The 18,471-nt window shown below is 41.4% G+C and overlaps 1 protein-coding gene across 1 annotated transcript in view; it reads right to left on the bottom strand.

Moving 5' to 3' along the window:
- FOXO1 (forkhead box O1) overlaps positions 1-17,737 on the bottom strand; it is a 59,943-nt gene extending 42,206 nt beyond the window's left edge. The window contains exon 1 of the mRNA XM_060786668.2: positions 17,065-17,737. Coding sequence (XP_060642651.2) covers positions 17,065-17,604 — 540 coding nt within the window. The 5' untranslated portion in view covers positions 17,605-17,737. The remainder of the gene's footprint in view (positions 1-17,064) is intronic.
- Positions 17,738-18,471: the final 734 nt, after the last annotated feature.

The following is an 18,471-nucleotide window of genomic DNA, read 5'->3' as shown; positions in this document are numbered from 1 at the left end:
AATTCCCCTGTTTTTTGACTGTTGCTTTTTCTTTACTGTCCTGATTTTAGAGGGTTTTTTAAATACTGGTAGCCAGATTTGGTTCATTTTCATGGTATCCTCCTTTCTGTTGAAATGCTGGACCACTCTAACAACTACCATGGCAGACTACACAGTGAATCCATTGAAATCCACAAGCATGACAATTTCAATAAAAAGAGTAACATTAAAAAAAACAGAGGAATTCCAGACAAGAATCAATCAGGGCCAGCTAATACCTCCAAACAAAGGATTCCCCCAAGAAGCAATCAGCCAGGCTTTGAAGCTACAAGGCCACTAAATGCTAGTCAAGGTGGACAAGCTAACACTTCCCAACAAAGGATTCCCCCCCAGGCAGCAATCAGCCAGGCTTTGAAGCTACAGTTATTATTATTATTAACTGCATTTCTATACCACTTTTCTCACCCCTGGGGGGATTCAAAGCGGTTTACAACATAATAAATGGCAAATTCAGTGCCTCACATATATACAAAAATATCACATATCCAAATCAATAACATATAACTGTAGAAAATAACCACCAAAACTATAAAAACATCAAGCATAGACATAAGCATGAAACATATTATTGCTACAATTAACAATGTAGACCCCTTCTCCCCCCCCCCCACTCTCTCTCCATTGCGTTTCAGCCCTTCTTTTTATACCCTCCCTGCTCCCCCGCCATCCCACCAGACACAAAGTTATTTAGGTACAGATTGAATACAAAATGGGGAGGGTAAAAGGCCACTAAATACTAGTCAAGGTGGCCAACTGCAACATTCACAGTTGCCTCAAGCAAACAAGAGTTCTTTCTCCCTCCCTGAACTTTCCACAGATATATAAACATCACTTGTCTAGTTTCCAACAGACCCCTCAACCTCTGAGGATGCCTACCATAGATGTGGGCAAAACGTCAGGAAAGAATGCTTCTGGAACATGGCCATACAGCCCAGAAAACTCACAGCACTCCAGTGTTGATATTGTTTTGCCTATTTCCATATCAGAGTGTGCAAGACAATTATTCTAATAATGCCCAGTGGAATTGGTCAACCATGATTGCTTGTAGCTGCTTCATGAAAAAAATGACATTTCGACACAAAAGGTCTAATACATAAAAAAAATTTGTTATTTGTATGTGCACTGGCGATTGGTAAGAATCTCCTTTCTTTTAAAGGACATCCTGGAAATAGGGCTAGATTTCTAGTAGCTTCACTTGGATGAGTCACACCTATGGCATCTTGTAATATCTATTCATTTACAAAGCAAATTGGAAGCAACTTGATTTCCTTCCCGGCTCTGATGTGCAAAGAGGCAAAGAAAGATTAACACTTTGTTAGAACTCGTTTGCCTTTCAAGCAGACACTATGAGTGCATCTACACAGTAGAATTAATGCAGTTTAACACCACTTCAAGGCTCAATGCTATGGAATCATGCAAATTGTAGTTTGGCAAGACACCGCCACTCTTTTGCAAAGAGCATGTAAAACTACAAATCCCATAGCATTGAGCAATGGTGGGTAAAGTGGTGCCAAACTGCATTAGTTCTACAGTGTAGATGCACCGCAGCCTAAGTCTGATGTTTCAAGTCCAGTCCATCAATACTTTTTATAGATATCCAAAGAGCAACCCACTGTATGTCGTATTTTAATCAACTATAGACTACCTGAACTTTCTTTTACCAAAAGGTCTGCACTGAGGGCCTCTTCATTCTCTTTGCTGACTTCCAGTTCTGTCCATTATGACATACAATGAAAGATACTATAGTCTATTAGTACTGAAGCTCTTCAAGCTGTGTAGCAGTGAATAAGTGTCAAAAGTACATTCATGTCCTCACTCTAATTAACACTCACAGGCATGGCTTCCAGATAAAGAGCAGCTTCTTAAATACATCTGAATTTAATATCACACTTTATTTGACACAACACGGACAAGTAAAAAAAAATCCCTGTATGTATATTCCTCTATTTTGTAATGTATTGAATATTTCTAAGGGTTTTTAAAACCTTTACATTATTTGGGGGAAATGCAAGGCAACGTTTATTTAAACTGCAGAAGGGACGTCAGATTCCACCTGTTTATTTACAAATAGAGATCATACAAATATGATGTATGTTCTTACCATACGTCAAGGAAACCACTGACCACATAGGGAAACTGATGAAGAAATACAACCTCCAAACTATCTACAGACCCACTAAGAAAATCCAACAAATGCTACGTTCAGCAAAGGACAAGAGGGATCCTCTCACCTCTGCAGGAGTCTACTGTATAACATGCAGTTGTGGACTAGTCTACATAGGGACCAACAAATGCAGCATTGCCCAAACACGAATCAAGGAACATGAAAGGCACTGCAGACTACTTCAACCAGAGAAATCAGCCATAGCAGAGCACCTGATGATCCAATCTGGACACAGCATATTATTTGAGAACACAGAAATGCTGGACCACGCTCACAACCACCATATCATACTACACAGAGAAGCCATTGAAATCCACAAGCATGTAGACAATTTCAACAGAAAGGAGGAAACCATGAAAATGAACAAAATCTGGCTACCAGTATTTAAAAAACTCTAAAATCAGGACAGTAAATAAAGAGCAACACTTAAACTGGGGAATTCCAGACATGAAATAATCAAGGCCAGCTAACACCTCCCAATGAATTGTCCACATGCTTATGTATTTCAATGGCTTCTCTGTGTAGTCTGACATGGTGGTTTTGAGAGTGGTCCAGCATTTCTGTGTTCTCAAATAATATGCTGTGTCCAGGTTGGTTCATAAGGTGGACAGTCCGCTAACACCTCCCAACTAAGGATTCCCCCAGCCTGGCTTTGAAGCTGCAAGGACATTAAATACTAACCAAGGTGGCCAATTGCAACATTCATACTTGCCTCAAGCAGACAAGAGTCTTTCTCCAATCCTGGACATTCCACATATATATAAACCTCACTTGCCTAGTTTCCAACAGACCTCACAACCTCTGAGGATGCCTGCCATAGATGTGGGCAAAACACCAGGAGAGAATGCTTCAGGAACATGGCCATACAGCCCAGAAAACTTACAACAACCCATAGATTTTACACTTTCTAAACATATAAATCCTTCTATCATCCTTCCCCCGGAATCTCTATGCTTAAGAGATTCTGTGGGTTTTGAATAATTATAGCTCATTCTCACATTTCTTCTGCAAAGATGCTCATTGGAAATGAACAATCAACCATTAATATTCTCAAGGCACTATTAGACCTCAGATTGACCAAGCTTCTGCTCTTCGGGGTTTAAAGCTCTTGGATACCAAGTTTTATCCTCTTGGCTCTACTGTGTGAGCCCCAATGCTGCAAAAGCCCATCTCCAATATAATTGGGCTGACCACGGGACCTATTTTGTTTGCCCTTCATCACTAGAAATGACTTGTTGTCATCACTGTCCTGCTCCAGATTTATCTAGCTATAAAGACAGGAATAACATTTAACTTCTGTCTTCTGATGTGATTTGAGCATCGCCATCAATCTCTGGCAGAGATTGCTAAAGTGCTGAAAGCAAATCACCTTTGCAATAAAATTAATAGAGCACAATCAACACATCTGCAATAATTCAGCTCTGGCTTTAAGTTTAAGGGGCAATGGCCATGGCAATTTAACTTCAACTTGCAATGCGTTCTGCATGAGCTCTCCTGGGTAAGACAGATACCTTGTCTGAGCATCCAAAAATGGACAAAATATATCCTGCGAGCTTTCAAAGTCCAACTGGCAAAAGCATTTTAAATCACACAGGACAAAATGACAATGTTAGAGTGAAGGGCTTACATAATAATAATGATGATGATGATGATGATGATGATGTCACCATACCAGGTGACAGCCGCATTGAGGAAAAACAGCAGGAAAAGCTCAGCCGCTAACAAGACCTCAAAATCGAATTGCAAAGGCTCTGGCATAAACCAGTACAGGTGGTCCCAGTGGTCATCGGCACACTGGGTGCTGTGCCAAAAGATCTCAGCCGGTATTTGGAAACAATAAACATGGACAAAATCACGATCTGTCAATTGCAAAAGGCCACCTTACTTGGAAGGAGCCCCCAGTGGCGCAGTGGGTTAAAGCCCTGTGCCAGCAGGACTGAAGACCGACAGGTCGCAGGTTCGAATCCGGGGAGAGGCGGATGAGCTCCCTCTATCAGCTCCAGCTCCACATGCGGGGACATGAGAGAAGCCTCCCACAAGGATGATAAAAACATCAAATCATCCGGGCGTCTCCTGGGCAACGTCCTTGCAGGCGGCCAATTCTCTCACACCAGAAGCGACTTGCAGTTTCTCAAGTCGCTCCTGACACGACCAAAAAACAACAACAAAAAACCTTACTTGGATCTGCGTGCATATTCGAAAATACATCACACAGTCCTAGACACTTGGGAAGTGTTTGACTTGTGATTTTGTGATATGAAATCCAGCATATAGATCTCATTTGGTATGACATACTGTGCTTTTGTGTCAGTAAAATAATAATAATAATAATAATAATAATAATAATAATAATAGGTACAGTGCCTAAAGACCTTGGCCTACACTTTAAAACAATTGGCACTAAAAAAATTACCATCTGTCAACTACAGAAGGCCACCTTACTGGAATCTGCATGCATTATTCGCCGATACAACACACAGTCCTAAACACTTGGGAGTGTCCGACGTGTGAGCCAAAAAAACAGCCAGCAGAGTGTCTACTGTAGACTCATCTTGTTTTGTTTCAAATAATAATAATAATAATAATAAACATTATTATTATTATTATTATTATTATTATTATTATTATGTAGGTCCCTGACTTATAATAATATTAATACTTTATTTAGGAACCCATGGTGGTGCAGCGGGTTAAACTGCTGAACTTGCTGACCAGAAGGTAGGCGATTCAAATCCAGGGAGCTGGGTGAGCTCCTGCTGCTAGCCCCGGCTTCTGCCAACCTAGCAGTTCGAAAACATGCAAGTGTGAGTAGATCAATAGATACCACTTTGACAAGAAGGTAATGGTGCACCATGCAGTTATGCCATCCACATGACCTTGTAGGCATTTATGAACAACGCCGGCTCTTCGGCCTAGAAATGGAGATGAGCATCACCCCCAGAGTCAGACACAACTAGACTTAAGGTCAAGGGGAAAACTTTATCTTTACACTTTATTTATATTCTGTCCTTCTCCCCTAGGGGAATCAAAGCGGATTGCAGCACTTACATACATAGGCAAACATTCAAAGCTGATCTAGAGGAACATCAATGAAAGCAAATGCCATTCTTCTCTTTGGTCATATGGCATTGGGATACAAAAGTGTCATAAAATGTAGGCAATAACATTTAAACTCCTTTAACAATAGAAAAAGAAACAACTGTCCTTGAGATCCAAGTTGGGTAAGGCTACCTGTCCATTTCTTAGGCTGAGCACACTGGTTTCTAAAAAGTCTCTATACTCTTGCATCTGAGGGGGAAAAACTTTAGGTGCTGTATAGGTATTAGTAAAATGAGTTCACTTGACACACGGCACACATATTCCATAACATGATTGCTCTTTCTAAACACATCTAGATAACATGTGTTCTGTCTGGTATTGCAGTGAGTATTTTTCACCAGTACAGATTAAGAAGAGTTTAAAAAAAGCTTTTTTGTGTGTCAGGAGTGACTGGTCAGCCCAATTACTTTGGAGATAGGATTTTGCAGCATTGGGGCTCACACAGTAGAGCCAAGGGGGTAAAATTAGGTATCAAAGAGCTTTAGGCCCCAAAGAGCAGAAGCATGGTCAATCTGAGATCTAATAGTGCCTTGAGAATATTAACTGCAAGTCGCTTCGGGTGTGAGAGAATTGGCTGTCTGCAAGGACGTTGACCAAGGGATGCCCGGATGCTTTTGATGTTTTTCACCATTCTCTGGGAGGCTTCTCTCATGTCTCCACATGGGAAGCTGGTGCTTACAGAGGGAGCTCATCCACACTCTCCCCAGGTTCGAACCTGCGACCTGTGAGTCTTCAGTCCTGCCAGCACAAGGGTTTAAAACCCACTGCGCCACCGAGGGCTCCGCAAAAAACAAAACAAAAAAAAAACCTCTGCCATCATTAGAGACTAATTGCAAGCGACTATCAATCTCTGTGCCACCTGAGGAGTAAGTATCATGATACAAGGGAGCTGCAAACTGTATGGCTCAATATAATCTAGCAGTTTGTGCTCCATAGAGCCATTTACCACCCCCTGGACATTGCATATTGCTGCCAAATTGTGTACGGTTTTTCTCTCTGGCTAGCACTGAAGTATTTCCTAGGCTATTTAAGATGATTGTATTTTCCTAAACATGACCAAAAAGTCAAGATTAGGATGAAGAGGGAGACAATGCTGACAATTCATGTCAAAGGTCTGGGGGTTCTACATTGTTTCTTAAGGGAAGCTATCGTTTCTTTCACCCCAGGGAGAGAGAGCCATTGTGTCAAATGTAACCAGGAAATTCTTTCTGTAGACAAAGGACTGTCAATGGAGTACTTTCTTATGTCACTGGCAGATACAGAGTATATAGGGGAAGGGAAGGATTTGTGTGTCGGTTCATGTTCTGCTTTAAACTCCTTTAGAAATCATACACAATTCTCCATGATTCAGGGTGACTCTAAAGCTTTGAGTGGGATCTTGTACCACTTTTGCGACTAACTGAGAACGAGCTTTCGTAAATGAAGTCTAGTAGACTTAGGCTATGTCTACACTTGCCCAACCTGTGGTGCGTGGACCACCAGTAGTCTGTAAGAACTAAAATATGGTCCATGGCCTCACCATTACTACACAATTGCAACAAGAGCAACAGGTCTCACGATACTCTCTTATAGTGCCAAGGCTTATCAAATATGGTTTTATGTGGGTGAGCAGATGGAGACTACTGGATGGCATATGTTCAGTATCAGAAACTAGAGCTGATGTGGTCTATCCAAGGCAATTTTCTGAATCGGGACCCCAAATAACCTAATCGAATCTAAAGTTGACCAGAAACTGATTCGTAACCCTTTTGGTACTAATGTTGGAGAATGGTCCCTGATCAAGTGGTCCCTGGTCAAAAAAAGGTTGGGAACCCCTGATCTAGGTTAAAGCGCTCCCCAGAGCCCAAGGGCATACTGAGGCCACAGCCACCATGGCACCTCCGCCCACAAGCAGCTCCCTTTCAGAGGCTTGCTGGTAATGTCACATTACTGGTCACATGGCCAGACGCCCTGATGAACATCACCAGATACAACATTGCCAGCAAGAAAGCTGCTTGTTGGTGGTGACGCAATGGTGGGTCCGCTGGAGGTGTGGACAGTAGATCGAGGTAGATCCAACCCTATCCAACTGTCTACGTCCCTGAAACTATGGGATCACTTGAAGCAAGTGAGTGGAGAGTGCAGATACAACCTTAATGCACAAATGTTTATGCTATCAACTTCTTTCTCTCAGTCTCAAAGATGCTACAAGATCTCTCTGTATACTGATCCAGACTAACATGGCTCTGTCACTGAATTCTAACACCTTCAGGCCCAACTGACCCTTCCTTCATCCTCCTCTGAAGTCCTCTACATTTTGCAAAAGTGTTTCTTTCTGGAATTATAACAGGATAAATCAAATATTAAGAGGGGCTGTGTTTCCCATAAACATAAGGGAAAATAAATAATGATTTAAAAATAGTTATATGTTGTTTTAATGCTTTTAATTTTCTTGATACATTTTTCTAATTTTGTGTGTTGCCCTAGACCTCATTTGAGAAAAAGGTGGGATGTAAATTAGAAAAATTAGAAAAAGAAATAATAGATCCGTCCATCAGTTGCCGATATATACACTCATGTATTAATGCCACTGTTTTGTAAACCAGTTATCACCTACACTTATTTTTCAATACAGAACTACATTATTAGAATGTATTAACCAGAACTCTCATATATGTGTGTGTGTATATAACTATGAAAAAATATGCGTTTTCCACAAATTCTAAAATATATAGCCATTTTGAAATCTGCACTAGCATTTGTATTTCCTGTATAACATGTCATGGGTATTCAGCCAAAACATGGACCCAGACTCAATCCCTGTCCTCCTGGGTTTCTTCATGTTGTCCTACCAACACTTTAAATCAAGAAATAGCTTCTCAGAGATACTTGCAGGAACACCTCAGCAAGCAAGAGTCCAAAAGTGGCAGGTTAAAACCGGGAAACTCACATCAGTGGCTGATACCAGATGAGAAACTACCCCCCTGGGCACACAGAAGACTGGGCGACTTGGAAGTTGCTGAACAGACTGGCACCATGAGGTGCAGAGCTAACCTTGAGAAATGGGGCTACAAAGTGGAGTCCATGACATACGAGTGTGGAGAAGAGCAAACCACAGACAACTTACTACAATGCAGCCTGAGCCCTGCCACATGAACAATGGAGGACACCAGAGGCACTCCCAAGTGGCCAGCTTCTGGTCAAAGGAAATTTAGCATAATACCAAGTTTTTAATTTTGTTTGCAGTTTTTCTAATCCTTAATAACTGTATTCTCAATTCGCTTCTGGCACAATAAATAAATATTGTCTAAGTTGGTGAAAGCTCAATGGATGGAGAAAATACTGCCATAGTCTGAACAGGTTAGAAAAATTAAAATTAGAGGTCTTAGAAAAACTAATCCATAGTTCAAAATATAAAAACAGTTGGATACAGGAGTTTCAAAGATAAAACCTGTTTTTCCATATTTGTCCTGAATTCACAGGAACAAAATTTTGAACAATTTGTTCCAATAAATTAAACTACCAAAATGCTGTACCAGAATAAAGTCACAAGGTAGTACAGAACTTTAAAGACACAGGATTGTACCTAGTCAAGGTCCCGCTGCTTAAAAGAGCTCTTTGGCTCACCCAGAGCTTCAACAAGCAGAACGAAGTAGGGAATGATATAGCAATAATTTCCCTTCCTTTTGCAGCCCTCAAAGTCTCCTCCCACACTGTTCCAAAAGAGCAAGTTTGGGAAGGGCAGGGTGAAAGGGAATTTGCTGGAAATCACTTCCCTCCTCGCTTTTTAATGGAAGCCTCCACCAGACGAAAGAGTCTTCCGTCAGCAGAGAGACAACCAATTGCTTCCAACCCACACGCAGATGTCACCGTTTCTTCATTTCTCCTAAACACACCAAACACTGTACTTTCCATAACATTTCAGTATTCCACCGATGAACACCACGCTTTATGAGAAGGCAGCACAAGCAGTTCGCGTTGGGACAAGCTGCAGAGCAGAGGTCCTGTTTGTTGTTTTGGCTGCAACAGACTAAGCCTTGTGACACCTTAAAGGCCAAGAAATATACTGTGGCCTAAGAATTGCCAGACCAGACTCCAGTTTAACAGAGACAGTTAGTGAAATGGGTTTGGACCCAGAAAAGCTTCTGCCACAGAAAAATCTGCCTTCCTAAGATGCCACAACACAAATAAACTAACTCATTTCACAATGACATTGTGATCCAAAAGTATAAAGAACTATACCATGAAAGCGAGCTCGGGAAAGCTTCTTAGTAGGAATTTGAAATTTATTTTTTAGGTCCTGATTTTGGGTGGGGGAAGTATATAATCTGAGTAATTAAATCATTATAATTATTTGTACTTATTATTACAATGGATTGCTATGAGTTTTCCGGGGAGTATGGCCATGTTCCAGAAGCATTCTCTCCTGACATTTCGCCCACATCTATGGCAAGCATCTTCAGAAGCTGTGAGGCACTCACAACCTCTGAGAATGCCTGCCATAGCTGCCTTCTCATAACATAGCTGCAACTGTGAGGGCTATAGAATACATTTATTTAACATCATCTGAAGGTCTTAAGAGGTAGTGAAGATCACATACTCCCTGGAAAACTGACAGCAACCCAGTGATTCTGACCATGAAAGCCTTCGATAACACATATTATTACAATATTTCATGTAATGAAGAAATCAGCTCTGCATGGGATACTATGAACATCTCCACACACAAGCCACTACTTTTACATACAGTTTTTGCATACTGCAGAGATCTACTACTCCATTCAAATTCCTTACTATACAAATGATAAAAAGCTCCAACATACTGGTAACAAAAGTGAACAATATCCACTGAAATTATTTTTGCATAGGCCTTGTCTCCTTGTGATCTTCACTACCTCTTAAGACCTTCAGATAATGTTAAATAAATGTATTCTATAGCCCTCACAGTTGCAGCTATGTTATGAGAAGGCAAGCAGTTACCGTATATACTCGAGTATAAGCCGACCCAAATATAAACACCGAATTACACCACAAAAAACTGGAAAAACTTATTAACTCGAGTATGAGCCGTGGGTGGGAAATACAGCAGCTACAGGTAAATTACAAAAATAAAAATAAAAATAGATACATTACAATAATTGAGGTTAAATTTTTTTGAATATTTAATATTTTGAGTAGTAAATCTGTAATTTATGATAAGACTGTTCAACTCTGATTACCTATATACTCAAATATAAGCCGACCCAAATATAAGCCGACCAGAATGATTCCAGCTTCGGTTTAGCAAAAGTCAAATATGTAAGAGATCCAGTGTTGTGTAGTTATTTGAACACTGGATTATGACTCTAGAGACCAGGGTCTGAATCCTCACTCAACCCGATTTTGAATTCCCACTGGATGACCTTGGGCAACTCAGAGAACGGAAACTTCAACCCCCCTCCAGCAAATCTCAACTATGTTTGGTTGACCTTAAGATTACCATAAGTCCGGAACGACTTCAAGGCACACAACAGCAAGTACGTAACAATTATAATTATTTGTGCCTAATTCAATAGAGCCTGCTAGTCGTATCCACCAGTGTAGATTTATCAGGGTAAAAATCCATTTTTCCTCCAACTCAGTAAAAAGAAAATATTCTCTAGTTTAATTTCGATTGCACCTATCAAAAGCTTGAATATCTTCTGTTTGTAACAGTACTGCAGATTATGGTTGTAGTGTACTGAACACTATGTAAATAGATTACTTACATAGGCAGATTGGGCTTGTACAAATAAACAAGTTCCATACATTTATTCAGAGCTAAACACAAAAACAATTAAACTGTGTACTGAACAGTTACTTATGCAGTGTTTCTTTGTACAATATTCACCCCCTGAAGCCCTTCAGGAGATTGGCATCAGTATAACCAGTCTAACCAAGGTCCAAAGATCCCTAAAATCTGGAGAGTCACAGATTCGTCATCCTTGATAGATATGAACTATTTCACAGTGGCCATGCACTTGCTACCTTGGGCTTGCTCGTCTCCCTTTAGACCTTTGGCATGATCTAACTGATGGACATGAGTTCAATCAACGACTCAAGGAATAGTAATAAACATACAATTAAGATATGTTAGAAGCTTAAGTGTCTGGAAATCAAAATTTACTTTGTTTACTTAATGTATCCCCCCATTAACTCACACAAATAATTCAATACCTCGACAGTATGTTTGTTAAAATCAGGACAGTAAACAAAAAGCAACATTCAAGAAGCAAGGGAATTCCAGACATGAATCAATCAGGGCCAGCTAACACCTCAAAACAAAAGATTCCCCCAGGCATCTATCAGCCAGGCTTTGAAACAGCAAGGTCATTATATGCGAATCAAGGTGGCCAAGTGCAACATTCACACTGGACTCAACCAGGCAAGAGTTCTTTCTCACCCCTAGACATACCACAGATATTGTCAAAGGCTTTCATGGCTCGACTCACTAGGATGTTGTAGGTTTTTTTGGGCTATATGGCCATGTTCTAGAAGCATTCTCTCCTGACGTTTCGCCTGCATCTATGGCAAGCATCCTCAGAGGTTGTGAGGATGCTTGTGAGGAACCTCTGAGGATGCTTGCCATAGATGCAGGTGAAACATCAGGAAATAATGCTTCAAAAACATGGCCATATAGCCCGAAAAACCTACAACAACCCATACCACAGATATATAAACCTAATTTGCCTAGTTTTCCAACAGACCCCTCAATCTCTGAGGATGCCTGCCATAGATGTGGGCAAAACGTCCGGAGAGAATGCTTCTGGAACATGGCCATACAGATCAGAAAACTCACAGCAACCCAATGATTCCAACCATGAAAGCCTTTGATAACACAGTATGTTAGCCATACTTTTTGCTTTCAGACAGGAGTGGGGAAAGCAAAAGGCAAGCTCCATTTCCTCCTCAAAAGCAATCTCTTGCCAAATCCTGTTGCCATATCTGTCACCACCTTCTTCTTTTTCTGCCTCTGACCCTGGGTTGCCCAAGTAGTTATCTCTAGCAATTGGAGTATCTGTTTCTGATTTATTTACACTCATTCGACTGTATCACTGGAAATCTGTAGCTCATCTATAATTACTTTGCATAATATATTAATCACGTTGCATGACCTCCTTTTACCGATAAGGACCATGGAAAAAGAATAGCCACCTGCATTCAGTCATCAGACTGGTGTGCTTTTCACCTTTTTACAGTGCGAGGAAAACCTAAACATCAAACATGTTCTATGATATACTAAGGGATATCTGCACAAAGATATAGTGTAAAAGTAAACAATGGTAGCAATTATTTCCTTTCCAAAAGGAAGTCTACAATTTTGGAGAAATTTGGAGGATTTAAAGGAACACCTTTAAGTTGTACAATCTCACCAAACTTGCTGAATGTCTGAGCCAGCAAATGCCAGATTCTGGGGAAGAGGCACCAATAGCACTAAAGCAGCAATATTGGATATATTCTTGTGTACACCTGGCTCTACAAGACATTTTATTTATCACTCAAGACACCTTTCCCTTGGACGGCTGAGCGATTCACCATCATCATGTCTTCACTATGCAGGCCAGATTTGCCTCCGCTTTCAAGGGGCCTCTCAAATCTGCCAGAGGAAATGACACAGCTGTACTTGCAAGCCAGCTGTCTACCGAGTTACACTTCCAGCTCTAGCAACTTTTGACAAAGACAGGAAGGCACACATGCACGCACGCACACACACACAAGCTCCATCTCGGGACCTGTCCCCCACTCTGATCTCCAAAGTGCCCAGGAGCCTCTTTCCCATCCCAATGTCCGGTGCTGAAAAGTGGCTGAGCAAGAAGACAACACAGAAAGGCATAATTTCCTCCTCCAAAGCCATATCCCCGTAGTTAGATCAGTGGCACAGAAAAGGAAAATGAGAGAGGAAAGATAGGCAGATCACAAATGGGGGGACAAGACAGATAGACCACAAAACAGAGTGCAAACCAGCTGGAAGACAGACTCCTGATTTATAGAAACCAGAGGGATGAGGAAATCAATCATCATTATTGTCATCATCGTCATGGTTGGCTATTACTTATCTGAAATGCTCAGGACCACAAAGGTCCTCTATTTCCAATTCTGGAGCGGGGATTTCGGAATACCTGCATATAAACACTGAGGGCCCTTCCACACAGCCATATAACTCAGAATCTCAAGGCAGAAAATTGCACAATATCTGCTTTGAACTGGGTAATCTCTGTTCACACTGCCATATATTCTAATTCAAAGCAGATATTATTCAGCTGTGTGGAAGGGGCCAGAAATATCTTGGAGATGGTAGCCAAAATCAAAGCACAAAGTTCTTTATGTCCCCCATACACCTGACCCACATTCCCCAACAGTAATCATATATACAATATTTGTAATAATTTTGTGCATAAAATCAAGTTTGTGAACCACCAGGTAGCGAAGGTAGACAATGTGAGAGATCTGTCATTCTGGATAAGGCATGCTCAGCCTGTAAGCATAAAGTGTCATGATCGCTGTTGCTGAGAGCAACATCATCATCATCATGTATCATCATCATCATCATCATTATACAGTGTCTCAGAAGTCACCATAGGTAAAATGCAAAGGTTTCCCCTTGATGTTAAGTCTAGTTGAGCCTGACTCTGGGGGTGGTGCTCATCTCCATTTCTAAGGCAAAGAGCCGGTGTTGCCCATAGACGCCTCCAAGGTCATATGGCCAGCATAACTGCGTGGAGCACCGTTACCTTCCCGCTGAAGCAGTACCTATTGATCTACTCATATTTGCATGTTTTGAACTGCTAGGTTGGCAGAAGCTGGGGCTAACAGTGGGAGCTCACCCCGCTTCCCGGATTCGCACCACCGACCTTACAGTCAGTAAGTTCAGCAGAAACTGTAGTTTTATGTTCTTTTGTTTTAAAAAAATTCATTGCAATGTATAGATTTTTTATATATTTTTTTCCCATGTATGAAGACTTGTATTGTTACCCTGTATTTTTTCATCTTCCCATCTATGGCAGCAGCAAACAGGGTAACAAATAATGACAACAATGACAACAATAATAACTGATTAAACCTACTGCATGGTGTTACAGGTCGTAACTGATATTATGAGTTCTTTTTGCATGCAAGGTATTTAATCAGTAATCATAATAAGTCAGGAGGTGCTGTGGTTTTTAACTTTGAATATGTTGTGATGGTTTTTAACTGAGAACTTTAAAATACTGTTTATATTTAGTCCTGTTTTAATGTTTGCATATTTGTCTATTTTAAATTGTATGCGGATGCTTAAAGCCACTTTGAGGGCCCTTCCAGACAGGCCCTATATCCCAGGATCTAATTTCAAGTTTTTTGTTTATCCCAGATTATCTGGCAATGCGGACTCATTTAATCCAGTTCAAAGCAAAAAACCTGGGATCAGATCTTTGGAGATGCTTTTGGCCACCCAGCCTCTGTTTAAATCCTCCAATGAAGGAGCCTCCACCACACTCAGGTGCAGAGAGTTCCACTGCTGAACAGCACTCACAGTCAGGAAGTTCTTCCTCATGTTGAGGTGGGATCTCCTTTCCTGTATGTAGTTTGAAGCCATTGTTCCGTGTCCAAGTCTCCAGGGCAGCAAAAAACAAGCTTGCTTCCTCCTCCCTATGACTTCCCCTCACATATTTATACATGGCCCTCATCTTGTCTTCTCATATATGAGAAGATAGGCCTAAGATGAAAATCATGATTCTTTATTGTTACAGGTTGGGGATCCCATAATTTAAAAGTGTCTGCCATATTCCCCATTGAATTAGAGCCCTTCTACACAGCTATATAACCCAGAATATCAATGCAGAATAACCAACAATATCTGCTTTGAAGTGGGTTATCTGAGGGACCTTCCAGGCAGGCCCTATGTCCTTTGAACTGGATAATATGAGTCCTTACTGCCAGATAATATGGGATAAACAAAATACCTGGGATCTGATCTGGAACATTAATAAATTGATTCAATATTTTGCATGCAAAATAGTAATAATAATAATAATAATATAGGGCCTGTCTGGAAGAGCCCTAAGTCTCCTACAGGAGAGATAAAGCTGGGTATAAATAAATATAATAATACATTAATATTTTGCATACAATATTATTTTGCATTAATAAACCGATTCAATATTTTGCATGCTAAATTATTATTATTATTATTATTATTATTATTATATAGGGCATGTCTGGAAGAGCCCTAAGTCTCCTGCAGAAGAGATAAAGCTGGGCATAAATAAATGTAATACATTAATAATACAATAATCATTTTGCATGCAACATTAGTTTGCATTAATAAGCTGATCCAATATTTTATTTATTTATTATTTACTATACTTGTATACTGCCTTTCTCAGCCTATAAGCAACTCAAGGCGGTTTACAAATAATTATTCTTATTCTTATTCTTATTAGATAGGACCTGCTGGAAGAGCCCTAAGTCTCCTGCAGAAGAGATAAAGCTGGGTATAAAGAAATATTATAATACATTAATAATTATTTTGCATGCAACATTATTTTGCATTAATAAACTGATTCAATATTTAGCACGCAAAAATATTATTATTATTATTATTATTATTATTATTATTATTATTATTATTATATGGGGCCTATCTGGAAGAGCCCTAAGTCTCCTGCAAGAGAGATAAAGCTGGGTATAAAGAAATATAATAATACATTAATAATTATTTTGCTTGCCATATTATTTTGCGTTAATAAACTGATTCAATATTTAGCATGCAAACATATTATTATTATTATTATTATTATTATTATTATATGGGGCCTGTCTGGAAGAGCCCTAAGTCTCCTACAGGAGAGATAAAGCTGGGTCTAAAGAAATATAATAATACATTAATAATGATTTTGTATGCAACATTAGTTTGCATTAATAAACGGATTCAATATTTTGCATGCAAAATAGTAATAATAATAATAATAATAATAATAATAATAATAATATAGGGCAGTCTGGAAGAGGCCTTAGTCTCCTGCAGGAGAGATAAAGCTGGGTATAAATAAATATAATACTACATTAATAATTATTTTGCATAATAATAATAATATAGTTCCTGTCTGGAAGTGCCCTAAGTCTCCCACAGGAGATATAAAGCTGGGTATAAAGAAATATAATAATACATTAATAATTATTTTGCATAATAATAATAATATAGTTCCTGTCTGGAAGTGCCCTAAGTCTCCCACAGGAGAGATAAAGTTGGGTATAAAGAAATATAATAATACATTAATAATTATTTTGCATAATAATAATAATATAGGGCCTGTCTGGAAGCACCCTAAGACTGCTGCAGAAGAGATAAAACTGGGTATAAATAAATATAATAATACATTAATAATTATTTTGCATGCAACATTATTTTGCATTAATAAACTAATTCAATATTTAGCATGCAAATTATTATTATTATTATTATTATTATTATTATTATACAGGGCCTGTCTGGAAGGGAGAGATAAAGCTGCGTATAAATAAATATAATAATACACTAATAATTATTTTGCATGCCATATTATTTTGCATTAATAAACTGATTCAATATTTAGCATGCAAATTATTATTAATTATTGTATAGGGCCTGCCTGGAAGAGAGGCGGGTAAGAAATAAAACCATGATGATGATGATGATGAATGACAACAGTAACCATAAAGTTTGCCCTGCTTGGTCTGAGCCAGCCTTGGCCCTGGGCCCTGCTCTGAGAGGGCTGGTGGTCCTAATTCCCGCGACTGGGCTTCACCTTCCATCCGGCGGAGCTGTTGCTGTCGCCCTTGTCCTTGAAGTAGGGCACGTTCTTGACCATCCACTCGTAGATCTGGGCGAGGGTGAGGCGCTTCTCGGGCGCGCTCTCGATGGCGCGGGTGATGAGGTCCGCGTAGGAGAGGTTCCCCCAGGCGTTGCGCCGAGAGGAGCTGCTCTTGCGCGGCCCCGACGACGACGAGGACGAGGAGGCTAAGGGCGGCCCCGCCAGGGAGGGCGCCGCCTGGGGCTGGGACTGGTGCAGGAGGCAAGGGAAGTCCCCGCAGAGGCAGCCGCCCTCGCCGCTGTTGCTGCTGCTGGCGCCTTCCAGGAGGCTCAGCAGGTCGCCCCCTCCTCCTCCTCCCCCTCCTCCCCCACAGCAGCGCGAGGGCGAGGCGGCCCTGGCCGGGGTCTGCGCGGGGCTGGAGGGCGCGAGCTCCGGGCGGGGCAGCGGCCAAGTGCAGGAGCGCGCGCGGGGCAGCGGCTGGAAGTCCGGGTCCGTCTCCACGGAGAGCAGCGGCGGTGAGGGGGCCTCGGCCATGGCCAAAGCAGACAACAGAGAGACTGACTGCTCCGGCTGGGGCAACTGCGCAGACTGGCACGCGAAGCTCCTGGGCCAACAAGTGGCGTCTCAGCCGCCTTGGCTCGCGACGGCGGGGCCCAATGGCCGTCCTGGAACGCCCCCGGGGGCGGGGCTTGGTCCTGCAGGGCGGGGCTTGGCCCTGGAAGAGGCGGAGTCTCCGCTCCTGGGCCCAGAAGGCGCGCGGGAGGGGTGCAGAGACTCCCTCAGCAGCTAGAGCGCTGCCAAACCGTTAATTCTGCACAGTGTAGATGCGCGCCAGAAGGCCAAAGGGGTGAAAATGTGACAGGAGGGACAAAGATGAGGGCAGAGTGAAGGAGGAAACCATGCGGTCCCTATCACATCTCAGACTGCAATGTAATCTAGATTGTCAAATCAGACAATCCACATTATAGAATCCTAGAGTTGGAAGAGACCTCATGGGCCATCCAGTCCAACCCCATTTTGCCAAGAAGCAGGAAAATTGCATTCAAAGCACCCCCAACACTCGCTGGAACTCCTCAGCAAGTTAGAGTCCAAAAGTGGCAGACTCAAACCCAGAACCTCAACCAATGGCTGATACCAAATGAGAGACTCCCCACTGGGCACACAGAAGACTGGGCGACTTGGAAGGCGCTGAACAGACTGCGCTCTGGCACCCCAGATACAGAACCAACCTTCAGAAATGGGGCTACAAAGTGGAATCCTCGACATGCGAGTGCGGAGAGGAGTAAACCACTGACCACCTGCTGCAATGCACCCTGAGCCCTGCCACATGCACCATGGAGGACCTTCTTGCAGCAACACCAGAAGCACTCCAAGTGGCCAGATACTGGTCAAAGGACATTT

This window comes from Anolis sagrei, chromosome 1 (genome assembly GCF_037176765.1).
Source record: "Anolis sagrei isolate rAnoSag1 chromosome 1, rAnoSag1.mat, whole genome shotgun sequence".
NCBI lineage: Eukaryota > Metazoa > Chordata > Lepidosauria > Squamata > Dactyloidae > Anolis > Anolis sagrei.
The sequence above is the reverse complement of the archived record's forward strand: the minus strand, read 5'-3'. Positions and strand labels throughout refer to the sequence as shown.